The 22,145-nt window shown below is 55.1% G+C and overlaps 2 protein-coding genes and 2 non-coding genes across 13 annotated transcripts in view; 1 reads left to right on the top strand and 3 right to left on the bottom strand.

The window, feature by feature from the left end:
• Positions 1–5,644, bottom strand: part of MPZL1 (myelin protein zero like 1) — a 58,485-nt gene extending 52,841 nt beyond the window's left edge. For 4 of the 5 annotated variants that reach the window (XR_007122980.1, XR_007122981.1, XM_047704138.1 and 1 more), the window contains exon 1: positions 5,212–5,644. Coding sequence is in view for 3 of the 5 variants with exons in the window: in XM_047704138.1 (XP_047560094.1) it covers positions 5,212–5,629 (418 nt within the window). In the remaining 2 variants the exon portion in view is untranslated. Of the gene's footprint in view, positions 1–4,735; positions 4,926–5,211 lie in introns of those variants that run through there. The other variant, XM_047704140.1, reaches the window with a different exon arrangement.
• A 6,078-nt stretch (positions 5,645–11,722) lies between these two features.
• TRNAP-AGG (transfer RNA proline (anticodon AGG)) lies at positions 11,723–11,794 on the top strand. The gene has a single exon. It is a non-coding gene; the product is annotated as a tRNA-Pro (tRNA).
• Positions 11,795–12,278: 484 nt separating this feature from the next.
• On the bottom strand, positions 12,279–12,350 carry TRNAP-CGG (transfer RNA proline (anticodon CGG)). Its single transcript has one exon. It is a non-coding gene; the product is annotated as a tRNA-Pro (tRNA).
• Positions 12,351–19,022: 6,672 nt separating this feature from the next.
• The window catches only part of RCSD1 (RCSD domain containing 1), a 60,409-nt gene continuing 57,286 nt past the window's right edge, over positions 19,023–22,145 (bottom strand). For all 6 annotated transcript variants that reach the window (XM_047703824.1, XM_047703825.1, XM_047703830.1 and 3 more), the window contains one exon: positions 19,023–20,768. In XM_047703824.1, the coding sequence (XP_047559780.1) occupies positions 20,736–20,768 (33 nt within the window). In that variant the 3' untranslated portion in view covers positions 19,023–20,735. The remainder of the gene's footprint in view (positions 20,769–22,145) is intronic.

Below are 22,145 nucleotides of genomic sequence, written 5' to 3'. Positions count from 1 at the left end.
CCAGACACCCCAGGAGTGTTTGTTTTAGTATCCCAACTAGTAAATAAGAACAAAGCTGAGGGAATTAGTATTGAAATTTGTGGCTTTCTGACTGAAGAGGTAGTGTCTCAAGTCTGAATTTTGTCAACAAGCATTAAATAAAAGTCCTATTGATGAAACACTTGAGGGCTACAACAAACATGATAAAATAATTTAAATATATAACTACTAATTCTGAAACCAGTAGTTGAAGTAGTTGAAGAATGTTAATTCATTGCATACATTTCTTTCTTTTTTTTTAAAAAAAGATTCTATTTATTTATTTGACAGAGAGAGATCACAATTAGACAGAGAGGCAGGCGGGGGGTGGGGCGGGGGGAGCAGGCTCCCTGCTGAGCAGAGAGCCCCATGTGGGGCTTGATCCCATGACCCTGAGATCATGACCTGAGCCTAAGGCAGACGCTTAACGACTGAGCCACCCAGGGCCCCTCATTGCATACATTTCTAAAGAAATATGAAATGGTACTTAAAGAGTGAAAATATCCAGATAATACATAAATTCACACTTGGGAAAATGATTCCTTTTTTCAAGACACATTTATTGGGTACCCACCATATGCCAGGCTAATTCCTGTTTACTTTAAACTACTAACAAACTGTTATGGAGACATACCTGTGCCTCACTGCCCTTTAACAAACATTAGCGTCCATCATATCCACTGTGTTAAGCACTAGGAATATTTCTTTAATAAGTTTTTTCAAAAGATTTTACCTATTTATTTGTCAGAGAGAAAAAGAGCACACGTAGGGGAGCAGCAGGCAGGGGGAGAAGCAGACTCGCCCCGGAGCAAGGAGCCCGACGCAGGACTCAATCCCACCATCCTGGGATCATAACCCAAGCCCAAGGCAGACGCTTAACCGACTGAGCCACCGGTGTCCCAGCACTAGGAATATCTCCATAAATAAGACAAACACTGTCTCTGTCCTGGATTCTCAGAGAGGAAAAAAGAAAAACCAAGTAGTTACAAATTCCAACAAAGAAGAAAACAAAAGGGGCGCGTGGGTGGCTCAGTGGGTTAAGCCGCTGCCTTCGGCTGGGGTCATGATCTCAGGGTCCTGGGGTCGAGCCCCGCGTCGGGCTCTCTGCTCAGCGGGGAGGCTACTTCCCTCTCTCTCTCTCTCTGCCTGCTTGTGCTCTCTCTCTGTCAAGTAAATAAATAAATAAAAATTTAAAAAAAAGAAGAAAACAAAGGACCAGGAAATGGCAACAGGGAACTCCTCTGGGCCGGAGGCTGGAAGGAGGCCTCTGGAAAAGCGACCTTAAGCCCTGGCGGAGGAGGAGACAGTTCCGGGCATCCCGGGAAAGAGCAGGACGAGGCCGCAGGAACCGCAGGCGCCAAGGGGCGGAGCCGGGAAGAAGGGCGAAGAGCAGAAGGCGGTGCACAAGCGGGCGGCGGACTTCGGAGCGCCCGGGCTTGGCGCGAGCGGACGGCAGAGAGGCAGAAACCAGATCCGCAGAGCACTGCAGCCCACGGGCAGAAGCTCGCGCGCCGTTCGGACTGTAAGGGGAAGCCATTAAGGCTTTTTAACAGGAAAGCAAGATGATCTGATTCCATTTTCATAAAAATCATTCTTGCAGGGGCGCGGGGGGGGGGGCTCAGTCGTTAAGCCTCTGCCTTCGGCTCAGGTCATGATCCCAGGGTCCTGGGATCGAGAGCCGCATCGGGCTCCCTGCTCAGTGGGAAGCCCGCTTCTCCCTCTCCCACTCCCCCTGCTGTGTTCCCTCTCTCGCTGTGTTGTCTATCAAATAAATAAATAAAATCTTTAAAAAAATCCTCTTTAAAAAAAAATCATTCTTGCAGTTGGGTGATTTTGATTAAAATGCTCATAGAAAAACAGTGGGTGAATCTGAAACGCATTTTGCAGATGTGGGGCTTGATGAAGGACCGGGAGGAATCGGGGGGGGGGGACCCTAGGCTCAGGGGCGAGCAGTTAGGTGAGTGGCGGTGCCGCTTACTGAGGAGGGTGGTGCGGATTTCTGAGATCCAGTCTTCATACACTGTGTGCTCGCTCCCTTCTGCTTTTTAAGATTGATTGATTGATTGATTGATTGATTATTTATTTATTTATTTATTTGAGAGAGGGAGGGAGAGCACAAGTAGGCAGAGAGAGAGGGGGAAGCAGGCTCCCCGCTGAGCAGAGAGCCGGATGGGATCATGACCTGAGCGGAAGGCAGAGTCTTAACCCACGGAGCCCCCCAGGCGCCCTGTGTGTTCATGCCTACAGATGGGCTGCCAAAGACACGACACTTGCCCAACCCAGTGAACCCTCCTATTTCATCGCTTCTGACATGGTTAACCACCCCCTCTTGCTTAAAACTTCATTCCCTCTTGGGGCACCTGGGTGGCTCCATGGGGTCAAGCCTCTTTGCTCAGCAGGGGGCCTGCTCCCCCCACCCCGCCTGCCTCTCTGCCTACTTGTGATCTCTCTCTCTCTGTCAAATAAATACATAAAATCTTAAGAAAAAAAACCAAACTTCATTCCCTCTTGATTTCTAAGACGCCTCATTCTTCCAGTTCATGTACTCATCAGACCTCCTTCTCGGTTCCACGACCCCCGGCTCTGTCCCTGGCCCTCTCTATTTCCTTCAACACACTCTCGGTGGTGACCTCATCGAAACAATCCACAGATTTAACTACTAACTACATGATACCTTCCAAATCTGTATTTCCAACCCCAACTTTCTCACCTCCAGAACCACCCATGCCCCTGTCTCCCACCCACTTCTATTAGGGTGTCTCAGCAGCACCTGACGCTCACCAAAGCCGAAGGTAACTTCGTCATCACTGTTCCCTCAAGCCCACATTCATCTGTGAGAAGCCCCACTTGCCAAAAATGGGCCCAGCTTCCCTAGCCCCGAACATGAGGATCACCTTTCGCTCAAGCAAATCAATGTGCAAGCCCGATCCAACGTACTTTCTAACAGGTCACCAGCGTGTCCCCCTTTCACAGCCCACTGCTTTAATTCACATCTCCGGTCTCCTCCTCGGGATTATTAAAGCGTCTGGTTTCTTCAGTCTCTCACCACTCCAACCCATTCTTCGCGTCTCCACAGAGAAAGAAATCCTTCATCCAGCCTCACGTACGGCAAACTAGGTCCTTTGTGAGTTAATGCCTCTGGCTGGCTCTCCGGCCTCAACTGCCCCCTCATCTCTCTCGCACTGTAACGCCAACCTCCCACCACACTGACCGACCGACAGGTCCATTCAGGACTCTGTTTCCACTGTTTCCTTGCCCCATGCCTACTCAGCTACGCGTGTCTTCCTCCGGTGGCCCGAGTCCAGTCTGGGAGGATGGCCCTCCCTAGGGCTCTCGCAGCACACGGCTCTCAAAGGGCATTTCTCATCTTACCAACCGTGCTTCTCCCACTGATGTGAACTACGGGAGGGCAGGGCTGTCCTTCCTAGAGCACTTTTGGTGCTTAATTCCTACACGGTGCTTAGTAAGTGTTTGCTGGATAACTGCATCTCGACCAAACTCGGGAAGGTTTTCTATAAAAGTGGACTGCTCTCTGTGCACACCGTCTACGGCCAGAAAAGGTGACTTGGCAAGAAAAAACTTGCCATTGTCTCCCAAAATTAAGCAAACACTAGCTACTGCTTCACGAGACACCCTCCTCTCTCCACCCTCTTCCCTTACTGCGGAGCTGGGCGCGGCCCAGCTGCGGGAAGCTGTTGTTCTGACGATCTTCCACAGGAACGTCCACGAACACCCAGTTTTTCAGTTCTGCCTGCGGTGCTCAAGCCTAACGAAGACCGCCTCACGGCCGCGCCCTCAATAGCAGCGCCCACCCGTCCGTCGGAGGCACAGCATTTCTCATCACCTCATTTTTAGTCTATTTCCTAACTTGTTTGCTGAAAACACAAGGATTGGGGGCGCCTGGGTGGCTCCCTGGGTCAAGCCTCTGCCTTCGGCTCAGGTCTTGATCTCGGGGTCCTGGGATCAAGCCCCGCATCGAGCTCTCTGCTCCGCGGGGCGCCTGCGTCCCCCTCCCCCTCTGCCAACTTGTGCTCTTCTCTGTCAAGTAAGTAAATAAAACTAAAAACCAAAAACAGGCCTCACCACCCTGGCCGCACTCTGAACCCGTCCTCAAAGGAGACGGAGCACAGACCTGCGACCTGCGGAGGTGAGGCCTCACCCTCCCGGATCGCCCCCCGGGATCGCCGCGTGGACGAGCCTGCCCGGGTCCAGAGACCACAGGAAGGGCCGCCCCGCCGGGAAAGCCCGAGCGCAGACACTGCGACGCACCCGGCGCTTCGCGAACGAGAGAAACGGGGACGGGGGCGCGTTGGGGCCTGCGGGCGAGCCCGACTCGACCGAACCGCACCTCCGAGGCGAGACCAAACGTTCCCTCAGGCCGACACAACCGACCACAAAGGCCCCGCGCAAGGAACCCCGCGACCTTCCGCCGGCACCCACAGGCGGCGACCGCACCACCCCGGGCCGCCCGAGCCCGAACCCCCGGAGCGGGGCCGGGGCGACCCCGGGCCACACGCGGGCAGGGCGGGCGGGAGCAAGACGTGGAGCCCGGCCCTCGCCCCGCAGCCGCAGGCCCCGGGAGCCCCCCGCCACGCCCCTCCCCCACCGGCGCCCCCTCGGCGCCCCGCCGCGCCCTTCCCCCCGCCCCGCCGTCCGCCGCGCCCCTCCCCCCGCCCCGCCGTCCCCCCCACCCCGCCCCGGCCGCGGCACCACTCACACAGCCCAAGCGCCGCCGCCAACAGCGACCACAGCCAGCGCCTGCGGGCAGCATCTGCCCGCCCCGCCACGACTCCCGCGGGCGCTGCCATCGTCCCCCGCCGCCGCCGCCGCGCCCCGGGCCGCCGTCCCCACTGCGCTCCGCTCGGCTCCAGACAGCGCCGGGTCCTCGTCGCCGCCCGCGCCCGCGCCCCCGGCCCCTGCGCGACGCGCGCCCGCCCCAGCCCCCGCCCCCGCGCTCCGCTCATTGGCCTGCGCCGCGCCCTGGGGAGGACGCCATTGGAGGACACCGACTGTCCATCACCCTTCGCCCCCTCCCCGGATCCCCCCTTTTCCCTGTCCCCCCCAGGCCCTTTCTCCGCGCGCCGATGGCCGGGCTCGGGAGGCGCTCGGTTCATGCCGCCCGGCCTCCGCCCGCTGGGTGTCCGCCTGGGGCCCGCCGACTCCTCGGCCTCTCTGAGCTCCCGCCCCGCAGACCTCTTGGCAGCCCCCCGGCCGCGGGTCGCGCTCCCGGCGGTCCGCGCTGCGGGTTTCTCTGGGCCCCGAGGAAAAGGGGGCCGTCCGCGCACAAAGGCGGAGGAAACGGGCGGCCGCAGGGAGCTCTGCTCCCGCCTTGCCCTGGCAGGGCCCGCCCTTCGCTCCACTGGGAAGTCGGCGTGCGGCGAGCGGAGAGACCGCGGGCCGGGACGGCGCCTCCATCTTGCCCAAGTCTCCCCAGGGCCCCCTCTCGGCTCTCGGAGCGCTGGGGGCCGGGCACGAGGTCCCCGCGTCGGAGCCGGGCACGGGACCGCCCCCCGTCGTTGCCGGGCACGAGGCCCCTTTCGGAGCCCGGCGCTCCTTCCTGGCTTTCCGTTTGCTTGTCCGTCTGCGGACAACGCGCCCCTCGTTTGTCCATGGAAACGGGGTGGGGAAGTTCCTGAGTCTGGGGGCCTTGGCTGACTCTGCTCACGTCGGTCTCTTGGCCCCAACAGTGTCTGCCGCTCCCCGTTGCCTAATAAATGCTGGGGATGCTCAGTACCCCCAAAAGGCGCCGCGGGGCAGCGACAGGAGCAGGGCAAGAGCACAGTGAGTGAAGAAAAGGAAGGATCCAGGCAAGGATGTGGACCATTAGGACAAGAGAGGGGAAAGAGTATGGTGAGAAAACCCAAATGTAACCTCATTTCAGGGTTTTGTCTATAAAGTCAGTTTTAGACAAAGGGATATTTTTGCTGTTTTAGCCTGCTAGCCTTGTAAGCCAACTCATAATAACTAGCAGTAGTGAGAGAAAACTAAAAAAGCATGACAACCATTTTGCCCTGTTCTTCTCTGTAAGATCCTTATGAAGTGTGTCTGAATGTCACAGGTTGGCTAGAGGACAAATGCGTTAAGTGAATAACTATTATGTGCTGTGGATGTAGAACACCTAGACTTTATTCCCAAAAAGCACACAGGCCTCCAGGGTAGACATACAGGCACTAAATCTGTTTAAATGCTTGAAGAGAAGGAGAAACCCAAGGCCAACAGGGACATTGGTGCTCAAGGACACATGTCCTGTTACAGGCTTCTTGGAGGGTGATGATGAGGGAGCAGAAGGACTGGCTGAAGACCAAGCATGAGCTGTCACCTGCAGCCTCTTCCCTCCCCCCACTCCTGGGGGGGACACATGTGACATTCTTCCAGGAATCTCCCAACTATCTTACCGTTAATGCCTTGCTAGTGGGGGAAAACAACCTTAGCTTGACAATTGCAAGGTGGTATCCTGTAGGTCTACTTTAACATGTAAATATCCTTTGAAACCTCCCTTTTTCCTCACTCCCCCAACCCCATAGTCTATAATCAGCCACCCCTCACAGCCCAGCTCTTTCTGCCCACGGGTCCTGTCTTGGTGCTTTAATAAACCACCATTCTGCACCAAATGGTCTCAAGAATTCTTTCTTGGTCCTCAGCTCCCGGATCCACCCTACCCAACCTCACCTATACTCCAGAACCACATCAGTGATAAACCCCAACACACACATCTTCCTCTTGTGGGACCCACTGGTGCATGAGACATGTGGAAAAGATGCAGAAAGGATGTAGCATTCGAAGTGGACTTTATTTTTAAAGATCTTATTAATGCTTTTATTTGACAGAGAGAGTGAGGGAACAGAAGCAGGGGGCCTTGTAGAGGGAGAAGCAGGCTGAGCAGGGAGCCTGATGCAGGGCTCAGGACCCCTGGATCCCAGGACCCTAGGATTATGACCTGAGACGAAAGCAGATGCTTCATGACTGAGCCACCCAGGTGCCCCTGAGGTGGACTTTAGAGGATGAGTAAAGGTTCACTGGGAAAGCAACAGCAAAAGCAAATTCAGAAATGGGAAAGCAGTACCAGGTCCAAGAAATTGTGGGTAAATCTTGTGTGGTTTGGAACTTCAGAGGAGGGAGTGAAAGAGAATGCTGGAAAAGTAGGCTGTGGTGGTCTTTTGAAGAGCTTTGGGTTGTTCATTCTGTGGGCAGTAGGGAGAGGTAAAAGGGGAATGACACACTCAGCTCTGTGTTTTAAAAGGTTGACCACAGCACACAGGGTCAGAAAGAAAGAGGTGAAGGGGCTGGAGAGGAGGACAAGGCATGGAGAAGCATTCCAGTTGAGTGAGAGAGCGACAGGATGGGGGTCAGCTGGATGGGAAGTCTAAACAAGAGAAGAGAATCCAGGGCACCTCCGTGTCTCAGGTCATGATCCCAGGTCCTGGGATGGAGCTCAGCAGGGAGTCTGCTTCTCCATCGCCATCTACCTCTCCCCACTGCTCCTGCTCATACACATGCTCTCTCTCTCTCAAATAAGTACATAAAATCTTTAAAAAGAGAGAGAGAAGAATCCAGGAAGACAGATATGACCTCTAGTTTCTAGCCTGAGTGAATAATGCTACCAGTCCACCAAAACCAAAAGCCAAGGAAGAGAACCTGGTCTTGGAAGACTGCTACTAAGCTGGGCCTTGGACATAGCTTAAAATGCTGACAACACCCCACGGGCCACCAGAAGGCACTTAGATGTCAGGGAAACCACAGAAGGGCTACATGGAACATGAGCCTCATGTGGCCACAAGGTGCTCGCAAGAAATGTCAGATCACCAGTCTCAAGTCATTAGAATGTCCTTGCCGGCAAGTATGTGATGTAAAGGAAAAACAGATTCCAAGGCATTGTTTTCTTGGAAGGGTCGGAGGGCTTGGTCTATCTGAGCACTAGTTGCTGTCAGGCCTCCGTAGGGATTCCCGGGTGACACCCAGATGTGTCCACTCCCAGACTGAGCACACCAGCTCCTCTTCCCTCGATTCAAGCCCCAGCCAGCTTCTCCCCCTTCTTCTCCAGTCCCACATAGCCTGTGTGCACCCCTGTGGGGAGGAAGACCGGTCCAGGGTCCAGAGAGAACAAACAAGAACACCCAGGCTCGGAGGTGTTTTGCAGGGGGCTGGACTTTCCATGGATATTTCCACAACTTCTACAGCCACCAGAGAGTGCATAGAATGAATTTCCCATTAACTCCCTTTTTAGAGCCTTCATGGGCTCCTTCTTGCCCTTAGCATGACGTCCAGACCCTTTGCTTCTGTGAGCCCTTGCCTGGGGCCCTTCACCCCATACTCCAGCCATGGAACCTCAACCTGCCTTCAGGTCCAGCGCTGGCTCCTGGGGCCTGCAGGGCTCTGTTCTGTGGATTCCTCAGGCCCTAGGCCTCCCTCTGCGCCCAGACGCTCAGCGTTTATCTTCCCATCTTTCAGAACATCACCAGAGGGTGAATTCCTCTGAAAAGGTTTCCCGCCGTTTCTAGTATCTCCCTACACTGCCCTGTGTAGACATGACCACAGCGCAGATACAGCTCTGTACTCGTTCAGATTTCCAGCGATTTGAAAACCTACGATGGGACTCAGGTGTCAAGGTCTTTGCGAACACCACTGAGAGTAATGTGTAGGTGGTGAGTTCTCGATAAAGGTTACTCTTATCCTATCAGCACCTGCTGGCTGTTACCTGCTTACTTGTCTGTCTCCTGTATACAATGGTCCCCCTCAAGGGATATAAGGGACTTGCCATACAGTTTTCTGCTTTCCCAGGGCCCAAGATAGAGCCTGACGCATAGGAATGCTGGTCTCCTGTTACCCTCGCACTTGCCTTCTGCGCTTAGCCACACTGTCCTCATGGCTGTTTCAGGAACAGTTCAGGTACAAGCATGTCTCCTGGTGTTTCCTTTGCTCTCATGTTATCTTCTCAAAGAGGCCTGTCCTCACCCCCCTGTTCAAATCGCAACACCCCCCCCCCACAATTTATTTCTTGGTTGTATGTACGGTCTGTCTCGTCTCCCTAGAATGTGTGTTCCGCCCCCCCCCCCCCCCGGGGAAGGAAATGTTTCTGTTTTGCTCGTGAACACAATCAGCATGTTGCATACAGCAGATGCTCAAGACATTTTTGCTGGATGAAGAGATGAGTGAGTGTTTTTTAAATTAATCTAGAGAAGTTACAGAAAAAAACAGTCATGTAAGGTTGTAGTTTCTGACCCTGTAGAGAGTAAATGGGAAAGCAAACAAGCCCCAAACCCCTTGGATTCCAGTCATTATTGTTAGCCCAAGGTCCTCACTCGGCAAACTTCCTTCTCTTCACAGACCACTTTCTTCCTCCTGGAAAGTCCTCTTTGCCAGCTAACGCCGTTCAGACAGTACAATCGGAATCAGCGAAGACTTCTCGTCAGGTCGGAAGGGTCCTTTTCAAGGACGGCTGCCTCTGAAAAGAAGGGACTCTTTGGGGAGAATTTCTCCCCACAGAATCAATAATAAGAGAGAATCATGTGCAGAGGCCTTCTGATACTGGTTATTGACACAGGCCCTTCACCCTCACAGACCTCCTCCTTCATGGAGCGCACAATAAACGGAGTAGTAAGAAGGGGTTTGCCTTGGGAATTTCTCAGGACTTTTAATCTTTTCTTAATAGGGATAAGATAAGGGGCGCTCAGAAGCGTCTACTGCTGGCAAATAGAGAAGGGCAGAATTTTCTAGACCTGGAATTAATGGGACAAAGTAGGAAGAGGGTGACAGGCACCCAAATTTCAAGCAGATGTTTGGGATTGTGGCGGGATCCTCCCCACTTCCGGTATTCTCGCAGGCATTCCTTCCTTCCTTGTCTTTACAGACCTGTTGCTACAGGAATTGGAACACTGTGATCTGTGGGTAGTGATTGCAGGAGGTTCCTGGAACACCAAGAATTTGACCGTTAATGAATAAATATCAGACAGAATAAAAAATGAATCCCAGGCCACCATGAGAAGGATTTGCCTGAAGCTATGTCGAGTTCATTACTGTTTCTGTGGACAGAATGGTTTCACGCAGGAGAAGGGTTGCATTTTTGCTAGCAAATATTGAAGGTTTGAAAATTCGAATTCCCCAGAGGCTAGCGTTTCTGGGCACCAAACTGGAACAAAAATAATGGGGGTCCTCAGAGAGGTGTTGTCAGTCGAACTAGATGTCCCAAGGCTTCTTCATTTGCTGTGACTGGGATGAAATGTTTCTCAAGACCCTTCGTCCCCTTGGACACTGACTGTAAGGATCTCTGTACTACAAGGGAAGGCAGTACCCTGGGGGGTCACAGGCCGTCTTTCGCCAGACAGACGTGATTTTCACCGCGAGTCGGGCCGCCGGCATCTGGACTTTTGTCACCGTCAGTCCTGGGCAGACCGTGAGAGGCAAACGGGATGCTCGGAGGAGCCTGAAGAGTCCAGACAAACTACTTCCCAGTCCCCAGAGAGGAGAACGACTGAGAAAGAAAATCCGGAAAAGAGTCGCCACTACAGCAGATTCCGTGGGAGAGGAGAGCCCAGAGACCCGTTAGTGCCCGCGAAGCGGGTTCGCCGAAACCGGCAGTGGTTGCGACAGTCTTCGGTCCGAGTCGTACTCTCCGGAGTCCCCACCCTCGTGAGAAAGACCCGCTTCTCCCGTGTCTGGGCCCTTTGCGCAGGTGCGTCGTGGGGAACAAGCGCGCGGCCCCCAGCGCCGAGGAGCGTCTCCCGGGCTGCTCTCCCCTCCTGCCGGGCCGAGGGAGGGCCCCGGACTCCGGCTCCGACGGCCTCGAGCCAGCCCAGCCCGCCGGGGAGAGCTGGAGCTCGGCCCTGCCCCCGGCGAGCGGCCACCCGCGGGGAGCAGGTTGCGGACCCGGGTCCGGCGCGCAGGGCAAACCGCCGGAGTCGCGGCCAGAGGAGCGGACGCTGACGCGAAGCAAAGTGAGCGAGCAGGTCCGTCTCGGGCCGCCCCGCCGCGGCTGCGGGCGGCCGGGTCCGGGTTGACTTGCTCACGGCCCGAGGACGGACACGTGGACGCCGAGGAACCGGGAACTGACTGTCCTTGAGCGGGCGCGGTGCTCGCGCGAGCGCCAGCGCTGCGGGTTCAAGAAGAGAACGGGACGCGGGCCCTGCCGGACGGACGCGGGCCAGCGGACACCGTCGCACGGAGTCACGCGGCCGGCGGTGCTAGTGCCGGCGTCGCTCCCGCAGCGCACGCGGGTCCCGCACCGCACGCCGATGTGGGTAAAAGGTCTCCGGGAAGGGCAGGGTTTGGGGCCGGTCCCCGAGGAAGCAGACGTCCCGGCTGAGGAGAACCGCTGGGGCGGGAACGCGGAGGCGCGAACTCAGGGCTGGCGGGCGGCGTCTGGACCCGCGAGACCGTGTGGACGCGAAACCATCCGCGGGAAGCGCCGCGCGCGGGACTGGGTGAGGCCGAGTCGGGAACCTTCCTGCCGCAGGACCTTGTCGCAGACGCGTCGCAGCTCGTGAGCCGCGAGGATCCCAGCGTCGCGGCTTCTGGACCGAGAGGCAAGTCCGTCACGGCGGTGGCGGGACCGCGGCCGCGCTCCGCGTCGGATTCCTGGCGGGAAAGCGAGGAGCCGCGCGGAGCCGGAGCCGGAAGAACGCGAGCAGCACACACGAGCGGCCGCGTGGGGGCGCCGGACCGCGCGGCGCACCTTCCTCTAGCGCGGCCGGGGCTGGGCTAGCACGCCGGCTCGTTGGTCTAGGGGTATGATTCTCGCTTAGGGTGCGAGAGGTCCCGGGTTCAAATCCCGGACGAGCCCTCTTTTCCTCACTCCCGAAATAAAGACGTGCTGCTGCAAGACGCAAAACTGAGACTTTTGGACTCTTGCACACGGTACATCCAAGGGCTGCCGGGCCAGACGCAGGGCCGTGGGGAGGGCGCGGGCCCTGCGGAGTCTGAAGGCGCCGCTCCCACCCGGCCGGCACCCGAGACGCGCGCGGGGAGGACCCGCTCGGGCCCGCGCCGCCCGCCGCTGTGGCTTCAGCACCTGCCCGCCCTCCCCGCGCCGCCGCTCGTCCGCGCCCGCCCCGTGCGCTGCTGAGAGGGGTCGCGCCCGGCGCCTTCTTTCCCCGCGCGCGTGCTCTGGGGGCCGCGGGTCCCGCTGTCCGCCGCAGGCACGAGATGCTGCGCGTCGGCCTCCCGCTCCGCAGCCCCGGGGCAGCAGTCGTCGTGTCTCTAAAGGGGCTGCGTGAGGACGAAAAAAAGCCGTTTAAAGGCGAGGGCGTCGCGGGAAAGAAAAGCCTGGGCTCGTCCGGGATTTGAACCCGGGACCTCTCGCACCCGAAGCGAGAATCATACCCCTAGACCAACGAGCCACTCTCGGCAAAGCGGCGCCCGGCGCCTCCCTTCAGCCGCTGCTGCCTCTCGCCGCGCTCCCCGCCCAGCCGGCGACCCGTCCTCCGCCCGGACCGCGCGCCCATCCAGCCGCGCGCCCCGGGGCCCCTCTCGCCGCTCAGCCTGTGGGGTGCGGCCGGTCGCCACCCTGCGCCGCGGCCCACGCTGCACCCGGGGGGGACGGCGGGCGAGGGGCCGCGGCTGCCAGGGCGCCGGCGGCTGCCCGCCTCCGCCTCCGCCCGCGCTTGCTGGGCGCCAGGGCCCTCGTCGAGCGGGCTCAGCCCCCGGTTCGCGCCCTCAGAGGGGAGCCGCGGCTGGAGGAAGCCGAGCGCGCGGGGAGGAAACTCCAGAGGTCAGTGAAGAGAGAACGTCAGCATCCGCGGTGGGGTCGTCCGCCCCTGCGAGGGCTTGCGGGTGCGGAGCTCAGAGGGGACGTCGGACGTGCTGCTCCGACGTGCTACCGGCCGGCCGCAGCAGAGGGCACGCGGGACGTCGGGGGGCGCGCTGGGAGCCGCGGGAGGGCAAGGCCGCGGAAGGGCGGCGAGTGGGACCGGGGCGACGGGGGTCCCGCCGCCCGCGGGAACCCGCGGGACCCTGCGTGCGCGCGCCCCCTGCAGCCGGCGGGAGGGGCCCAGCGGGGTGGCGCGCCCGGCTCCGCCTCCGCCTGCGGCCCGCCTCCGCCTCGGCCCCGCCTGCGGCCCGCCTCCACCTGCGGCCCCGCCTCTTCCCCGCCCACGGCCCGCCTCCTCTTGAGGCCCCGCCTGCGGCCTCACCTCCGCCCCGCGTCCACCTGCGGCTCCGCCTCCGCCCCGCGTCCACCTGCGGCTCCGCCTCCGCCCCGCGTCCACCTGCGACTCCGCCTCGGCCCCGCCTCCGCATCGGCCCCGCCTCCGGCCCCGCCTCCGCCCCGCCTCCACCTGCGGCCCGCCTCCCCCCCCACCCCGACCCCCCCAGGGCGGCGGCGGTCCTGGCTCCTGCAGCGGGCTTCTGGACCCCAAGCTTCCTTTCAGTCCCGCTCAGTGGAAGCTGTTGCTGCGTCGCGGTCGGACGGTCCGGCGAGGGTCCGGCGCTGGTCTGGCTCCTCACCTTCTACCTGCTTCTCTGCTCGTCCCCGCCCCCTTCCTCCTGAGGCCCGCGGGCACCCGGGGTGTCTCTCGGCGACGGAAGGTCAGGACCGGAGCTCGCGCCCTTGGCGGGGGTGTGGGCGGGGGTAGAGGTGAATTCAGGTGTAAACACCTCAAATCCAAGAGCAAAAGCTGAAAAGCCAAGCCTGGCCCCGGAGACATTGCAGAGCCCTAACCCTAACCCTAGCCGCAGCCCCAACCGCAACCCCAACCCCTACCCTAACCCTGAGCAGGAGGACGTGGCTGGGGAGGGCGGCCGTCCGAGCTAAGCCCTCTGTCCGCTTGGACCGCAGGTGGAACTGGACACCCTGTCCTTGTCCGAGACCTCCTCTCCTCCAGGGGCCTCTGCTGCCTCTGCCCGGCCACTCTCAGGGTCGTTGAATTTCCCACACCTGCTTTCTTATCCCTGAAGTCGCTCCTAGTGACTTAAACCTGTGCCCTCAAGACCACGCGGCAAGGACACCCTATTTCCCCGCAGGCTACGGAAGCCGCGCCCAGCGTTTCATTGGTGTAAATGTTGCTTGACTGGCCCGTCTGTGCGTACAGTTTTCATGTTTTAGGTGATTTTCTGAGGTAATTCGGTCACAAGAGATGACCACTGTGACAACTTTTATGGCTCGCGGTGCAATTTCGTGCCAATGAACTTAGCTCGGCTGGTTTGCGAGTAGGATGGAAACTGTCTTGGAAGAACAGGACCGGTGGCTCTTGGAGAAGTTTGAAACCCAGGCTTTATGAACTATTTCTTTTTTTTTTTTCTTTTTCTTAAAGATTTTATTTATTTATTTGACAGAGATCACAAGTGGGCAGAGAGGCAGGCAGAGAGGGGAAGGGGAAGCAGGCTCCCCGGTGAGCAGAGAGCCACCCAGGTGCCCCAAAACCCAAGCTTTAATATTTTAATTTTATTAAAGGGATCTGGTGGCATCAACGCTTTTGAGAATGGTGGTGATGTTAAAACTACAACCAAAGGTAATTTTGACTTGGGGTCAGATGTATGAGTGGAAGAAGATGAAATTAGAGCAGGTCCTGGGGCACCTGGGTGGCTCAGTGGGTTAAAGCCTCTGCCTTCGGCTTGGGTAGTGATCTCAGTGTCCTGATCTCAGGGTCCTGGGATCGAGCCCCACATAGGGCTCTCTGCTCAGCGGGGAGCCTGCTTCCGCGCCCCCCCCCCCCCCCCCCCCGACTGCCTCTGCCTACTTGTGACTCTGTCAAATAAACAAATAAAGTAGGTCCATTAGGAGATGATTAGAGTAACTCTGGGATGATGTCAGGGTGGAGGCCTTGGAATGGGGAACGGCTTTAACAATCATTTTCATTCCTATTTTGTAACTAATGTTTGCACGCTGCTGAATTCAGACCCAATCTAGACCCAAGGGGTGCAAACTTTGTTCTGACCTGACGTTAGTCTCCAGAAGTGAGAATACAATCTGATCTCATGGGTCTGCCATTCAGGGGACTCTGCTGACTCGGCGCCCAGGACTGGAGTCAGGACTGTGTGCTCAGCCTTATTTGCTGCCCCTGAGGTTAGGCACTAACTGACTTTCAGGCTGCTGAGGTTGTCATAACTGTCAGATTTGCTTCACCACCACAAGCCATGCCCTGATCCAAACAGAAACTTGAATCTGATTGAAAATGTGTGTCTTTTCCAGACTCCAGTCCAATATCCTATAATAGCTTTAGCTCCTTTTTACTAAAAATATTTCTACATGGTTTCCCTCAATGGTTCTTTTTCTGAGGTCTGTCTCATAACTTCCCCTGAATTTTGCTGACCCTGAATCATCAGAAGTGAATCTTTGGTAGCCTCAGGCCTTTCTTTTTTCATTCAAAAGTTTTCACTTGATTAAAGTTTTGAGAGTTCTCAAGTCTTGAAGTCCTAAGGTGATAGAAATCTAAGGCTGAGATTGTGGAAAGAACCACTTTCTTCTGGAATACCATTTTCACCAGCGGATCTTGTTGTCCCTCTGTTTTATATAGATTTGGTCTTGCTCTGGATGTTATTGGCCGCATAGAAAAGGACAAAAGTGTATAGTTTTCATGATCAGAAGTGGGATTGTTTATGAAGACTCGCTCATGATAGTATGTTACAAAAAGGAAAGATGCACAATTACATGTACGGAGAACTTAATTTTGTAACAAGAATTAAAGCAAAAATACATATGCAGATTAAAAAAAACTAGAAAAACTCCATAAAATCTTAATACTAGCTATTTATTGGTAGTGGAATTATAAACATTTTTGTTCTTTTTTTTTTAATTTTTTTAATTTTTTTTTTTAAGATTTTATTTATTTATTTGACAGAGAGAAATCACAAGTAGGCAGAGAGGCAGGCAGAGAGAGAGGAGGAAGCAGGCTTCCTGCTGAGCAGAAAGCCCGACGTGGGGCTCTAACCCAGGACCTGGGATCATGACCTGAGCCGAAGGCAGCAGCTTAACCCACTGAGCCACCCAGGCGCCCAACATTTTTGTTCTTAATCACTTTTCTTTTCCTCCACAGATTTTCTAAAATAAAGATGTATTGCTTTTATAATAAGAAAGAATAAGGATAATTAACACCTTTAAATCACACTTTATTTATTTATCTTTAAAGATTTCATTTATTTATCTGATAGAGAGAAAGCACAAGCTGGGGGATCGGGAGGAGCAGGCTCCCCGATGAGCAGGGAGCCTGACGCGAGACTTAATCCCAAGACACTGGGATCATGACCTGAGCTAAAGGCAGACACTTATCAACTGAGCCACCCACACACCCTAAGTCATACCTTAAGAACTCTGCGTTTCTTTGTGCTTGGTAAAAGAGAAGAGACAGACTCTGAGGCAGCGTAAAACAGGCCCTTTTGATTTTTCAGCGTAGCTGCTTCTGGAGTTCGTCAGTAAAGCTGTTACGGTCACTCCCAAAGGGGCTGGTGCAGCCATGATGGGACCAAGTTCCTGGAGCCGTCCAGCCCCCAAGGGTTCCTTAGACCGCCCGACAGTGACGACTAGTGTAGGGCTCCTGCTGTTCTTTTAGCGCCAGCCATACATAGTCATTCTAGACTCTTGTTTTTGAATGCTTGTTTAAGTGCGATCCAGTCCACTTACTCTTTTAAAAAGAACTGGTTGAGAAGTGTGATGACTGACATTACAGGTTTGCCTAAATTCAAGTAATTTTCTCAAGCTTTTATGTAAAATGACACCTTGAAGGGCCGGAATCATTACTTACAGGAGTAGCTGGTGGGGGTGGGGGGGTGTTTACTTGTTTTGACCCCTTCCTTCTGCATCCTGTTTTCCTCCTAGCCCCTCCCTGGCCCTGCCAGGACTCCCACGGAGAAGCCCACAGCTTCCCAGGATTAGAAGGAGTGAGAAGTCTTTATGCTCTGGTTCTTTAGGCAGGTGGCTTTACCCAGGCTCCCTTTTCACTGAGAAGTGCACAATGTATGCATTGTCTCTTCCTCCTCTGGAGTCTCAAAGAGCCAAGGTTTCCTGCCCATCTGGGCACAGCGGAGCCTCTCCAGAATTCCACAGCTCCCCGGGGATCTGAGGGCAGCACTGGAACACAAGTCTTCTTGGCAGCCATAGCCACTCTGGTCAGGACGTCACTGGGCTGAGTGGGAGCCTGGGTTGTCCCAAGCAAGACTGGGAAGTCAGAAAACTCTGTCTCCTGTCCCTAGACTTTTCTAGCATTCTGCTCCCACTATGTTTACCTGGCCCATAAGCACAACGTTGATTAGATCTTGCTGAGGGGTCAAACAAAATTTAATGTTTTAGTAAACCATGCAATAGTAGTTTGGTGTGTCTGGGATTGCCCTGTTGGACACATCTGTTGCTGTATTTTTTGGATCTTCCAGCATAATTTCCTTTGGTAACAGCACCCCATTGGACACCCGTTGTCCCCATTCACAGTCCGTGCAGACTGCACAGACACTGCTAACCTAGCCCTTAGCTCCAGAGGTCACATGACCCAGGCCTGGCCGGTCTGATCTCCGCAGCTCCTCAGTCGTAAAGGCTGGTTCCAGTATGAACATGTGATCCACACAGGGTTTATAGAAATCCTTTGAAGGTTTTCTTTCCCTGGTGCTATTGGAAAAGAATAAGCTCTTTCCATTGGGCTAACAGGCTGTGAAGGGCCTGCTTGGGAAATATGGCCAACACAGAGGAAAGCAGAGACCAAGAAACAAAGAGAGGCTTCTGATATTGCTTGAGTATTGTATTTAGGCCTATCCATGGGTTTTTAATTTATATTATTCAGTATATAGGGAGGGAGAGAGAGAGATTCATAGAGAGATACAGTTTTCTGTTTTTTTTTTTTTTTTTTTAAGGACTTTATTTGACAGAGAAAGATCACAAGTAGGCAGAGAGGCAGGCAGAGAGAGAGGAGGAAGCAGGCTCCCCGCTGAGCAGAGAGCCCGATGCGGGGCTCGATCCCAGGACCCTGGGATCATGACCTGAGCTGAAAGCAGAGGCTCAACCCACTGAGCCACCCAGGCGCCCCCAGTTTTCTGTTTTTTATCGGCCAATTGAAGTTGGTTTTCTTTCATTAGCAACAGCAGGTTCTCATTCATCAACTCTGTTACACAGTCACGCGGCCAAGAGTGTCTCGTCAAAGGAGGTGATGAACCACTGGCTGCCTGTCCACTAATTTAACCCTTTGTTAGACATATGTTTTTTGAGGGTCTAGTTGACTGGCAAACCGAGCTTTGTCCGGGGGCTGCTCAGGGAGGACAGTGGAGGCCCCTGGGCTTCCGGTGGTCACCTGGTGACCAGTCTCACACGCGGCTGAAACCGTGGAACAGCCCCAGATCAAATACTGGCATCTCCCTTCAAAGCATTCAGGGTTTTTGTTTTTCTTGCTCCCTTTCTGGAGAAAGGAAAGACACAGTATGCAAATCAAGCCGAAGACAGAGGCAGAGGAGGAACGCCTTGACTCCTCTCTGGAGCCTTATAGCTGTGAAGAAATCAGTATTTTTCCTTCAAGCCTATCAGGGAAGCCCGAACCAAACCAAGTCTTCCTGGCCCAGGGATGGCTTTGTGCTAACTAAGACACAAATGGATTTCTCGGATTCCCAATGTTGAAATTCCAGATCTGCAAATGCAACACGTTATGTAATTGCAGTTGCTTCGGGAAGGAAAGCGACCAACGGCAGGACAGCCTCGGAAGCCAGAACAGTTTGGGCTCTTCGTGAATCCCCCGCCCACAGCCCCCAGCCGTCAAAACAACCCACTGGGAAAGGGCCTCCGACTTCTCACAAGGTAGATCCAATAACTTGAGCACTAGGAACTGTGCCGGTAGAAAGTCATTCTGATTCCATTACGGCTGTTCCTCTAGGGTCCCATTCTTGTCATTATGCATTGTTCCTTACCCACCTGCTGCTGTAGCTGTCATGCCTCCAGACAAAAGATAGTTTTGTCCTCACAGCTACATCCCAGGCTGCCTGGCCCATTCCTTTTTCAAGTGAAAGAAAGTGGCAGATGTCCCTTTTGTCACACACGCTCACAAACACGCACACATTCACTAAACTCTGGCCCATATGTGTGTGTCATAAACAACCCAAAGACATATGTAAATAAAATCATGTATTGTTTAGGGGGTAACACATCTCTGTTGATATAGATGGATGGGCAGATAGGAGAGGGACAGGTACAGATGGATGGATGGGTGGATGGGGGAGGGAGGGATAGCTATGGATTATGTAGACCTCAAAATAACAGACACACCTAGCTCCAAAATCCTGTTAAAACATAAAACTTAAAATTTCGGGCTTAACTAAGTTACAAGGTCTAGAAAATGCTTGTATTTTAAAAGTTTTGAAAAAACTTTTGAAAAAAAAAAAACTTTGAAAAAATATATATCCCAAGTATGAACACTATCCGGAGTTAGGAAAACGGTCCTGGGAGCCTGTACTGTACTGTAAAACTGTACTGAGAATGCTGAGGTACCGGCAGGGACAGAGGCTTTTTGTCTGGGACACGGTTTTCTGAAGTCAGGGTAGGAGGCTGTCGGACAGACCTTCAGAGAAACAGCTGCTCCGTCTACCGCATCAGCGCAGCAAGACGCTGAAACCCTCCACCCTGGATGAGAACCAACCCCAAAGATTAACCGTGTATTTGGATAAACAGCTTTGCATCAGGAGGGGAGAGGAAATGGCCTCTGCTCCTTGCAAAGCCCCTTGCACTCTCCACACCGAACATTAAAGCCAGAGCAACCCATTGAGAAGAGGCTGAAAACCCAGGCCCCCCAATCCCATCTGGAAAGGAGGCCTGGGCTTTGATTCAAGAGCAGCTTTCGGGAAGCTAGGAAGGTGTCTTCGTCCTGTACCTTTCAAAACAGACGCGCCAGCACCTCCCAGGAAGCACCTACTCCAGGCTCAAGGACGTCGTGCAGAACAGCACATTTCCTCCCCCAGATGCGTCAGGGCGGCCGTTGTTAAGGTCTCCCCGCTCTGCTCTCAGGATGAGGAAAGGCAGCGCGTGCAGAACCGTGACACCTCACATTTGCTTCTCTGGATCTGCCCGTCTCCACCTCCTCCTCCCCTGGGAAGAGCATGGGCTGAGCCTGTCACCTCCCCGGGTACCACAGACTGGAAAACTCCCGGACAGCAGAGGTTCCTAATACATATTTTTAAATGGAGCAGTAAGTACCTCTTCCAGGCCAATGTTTTAAAAATTGCTTGGCCGGTTCACATGTGGACAAAGCTGAGAGGTTGTCTCGGGGTCTCCACAAGTTAAGCTTTTCCGTAACTGAGGTCTTCTGTAACTAACGGGATTTATATTTCAGCAACACTCTTTCCTTTTGTTTCCACCCACCTGAAATCAGTTTTTACTCACATCTGAGAATCATAAAAAGTTCAGAGCGTTAAAAAGGCTATTGCTTTGCACAAAACAAAATCTGAGAAGCTAAGTCAGAATCCAGTTCTGAGATCAGCCGCAGGGACAGGTGGGTGCGGCTGGGAGCCAGGCCCCACAGGTTGGCGAGGATCCCTGGGAGCTGTCCCCACAGTAAACTGTTCTAAGTAGGTTTTTGTTTTTTTTTCTTAAACCAAGTCCATCCAGTGACACGAACTCAAGGTGATGCAAGGCTGCCGGCCTTTGACTGATCTCTGCCTGCAAGCGAGTGTCAGCGTGGAGACCGAGAAACAGTGAGGTCTCTGTCTCGGGCCGCTCCAGACCCTCCACGAGCTCTGCGTCAGCGACGGCTTCATTGGCTGCTACTCTTGTTGCTCCTTTGAAAGAGGCGTCTCCGGCAGCCTCATCACGAGGCACAGTGACCTCCTCACATCTTAGTGTCCTGGACAGGGGTGTTCTCCTGCAAACACAGGAGGAACAGATGAGTTGGGAAGAGCGTGGGGGACATCCTGACGCTTGGCAGATGTCTTTGGGGACAGCGGACCCGCAAGAATGTAACATGAGCGGCAGCGGCGGTGACGACAACGCGGCGTGCGCCACAGCACCTGCTCCTTTATTCCTCACAAAAGCAAGACACATTAGATACTTCCGTTAGCTCCGTTCTGCAGGTGGAGCCGTGAAGGCACAGGAAGGTCGCGTGGCTTCCCCTAGGTCACACAGCTAGGAAGTCGCGGAGCCAGGATTTAACCCGGTGACCAGAGCTCGAGCCCTCGACTATCAGGCGACATTGCCTGCTCCTTGACGCCCGGCTCCCACGCCCTCCCCGCGCTAGCTTCCCACCTACGCATCCACTCCCGCTCCGTCTCATCTTCCGCTACACTGCTTCAGAAGTTTTGCTGGCGTAAAAGTGGGAAAAGAACACAAAGAACCCAAAACAGAAGGTGGATGCTCTAACAAAAGGGAAAATCGCTGTTTAGTCAACATCCAACCCAAAGCATGACTTCTGGCTCCTTCTGGGCTGGGGCTGCACCAGGCCTTAGACCACGGGGTCTCTGGCTGGAGGCAGAGACCTTTACGAGTGTGTCCTCGGCATGTAACCACGGCCTGGGCCCTGGGCCACCGGAATGTGCTGTGCTGAATGTAAGGGACTGCACGGGTCCCTGCGGGTGTCTCACTGGAGTGGTCGGGGGAGGTCTGCAGAGGACATGGAGGCAGTGGGATGGTTTCCAGGCGGCACCAAGGGAAATCTCCATTGGGGGTGCAGGCGTCAATGGTGGAGGCCACGGCAGGATGCATGGGCCGGTGCCTTGCCTCTCATGGGTGGGTGCTGGAGGCCGGCTAGAGGCATGGGTGCCATGATGGCGGGGAGGGAAAGTTGGGAGAAAGTTCAGCATGGAGAGGAACAGGAACTCGATTTTCCAATGTGTGTTATCAAAGCATCTGGGGCAGGAGCGTAGACCTCGAGATGCCATTTTCAGGAAGGGGAATTGGGTGCTAATGTGTAGGGCAAGTCTGGAGATCAGGAATCCCAGGAGGGGTGAGTCTGATTGTAGAGATAAGGAAGGGGTCATGACAGTGGAGCAGCAGGAGGGAAAGCCCCTAAGGCCTAGGGGCTGATGAGACAGGGACGTGGAAGACACGTGGGCACCTCGTGAGCAGGAATGGGCGAGAGTAACGAAGGAACGTGCAGTTTCAGCTCAACGCGAGTGAAGGGGCTGCTGAAGGGCCAGGAAGTGGGGGTGGGGCGGGGCCGAGGGACCCCCTCCTTCTGTGCCCTTGTGTCCACCACAAAGCCTCCTCCTCGAATGGCCCCACTCGAATGCCATCTTCACCCTGA

The sequence above is a fragment of the Lutra lutra genome, chromosome 15 (genome assembly GCF_902655055.1).
Source record: "Lutra lutra chromosome 15, mLutLut1.2, whole genome shotgun sequence".
NCBI classification, from domain to species: Eukaryota; Metazoa; Chordata; class Mammalia; order Carnivora; family Mustelidae; genus Lutra; species Lutra lutra.
The sequence above is the reverse complement of the archived record's forward strand: the minus strand, read 5'-3'. Positions and strand labels throughout refer to the sequence as shown.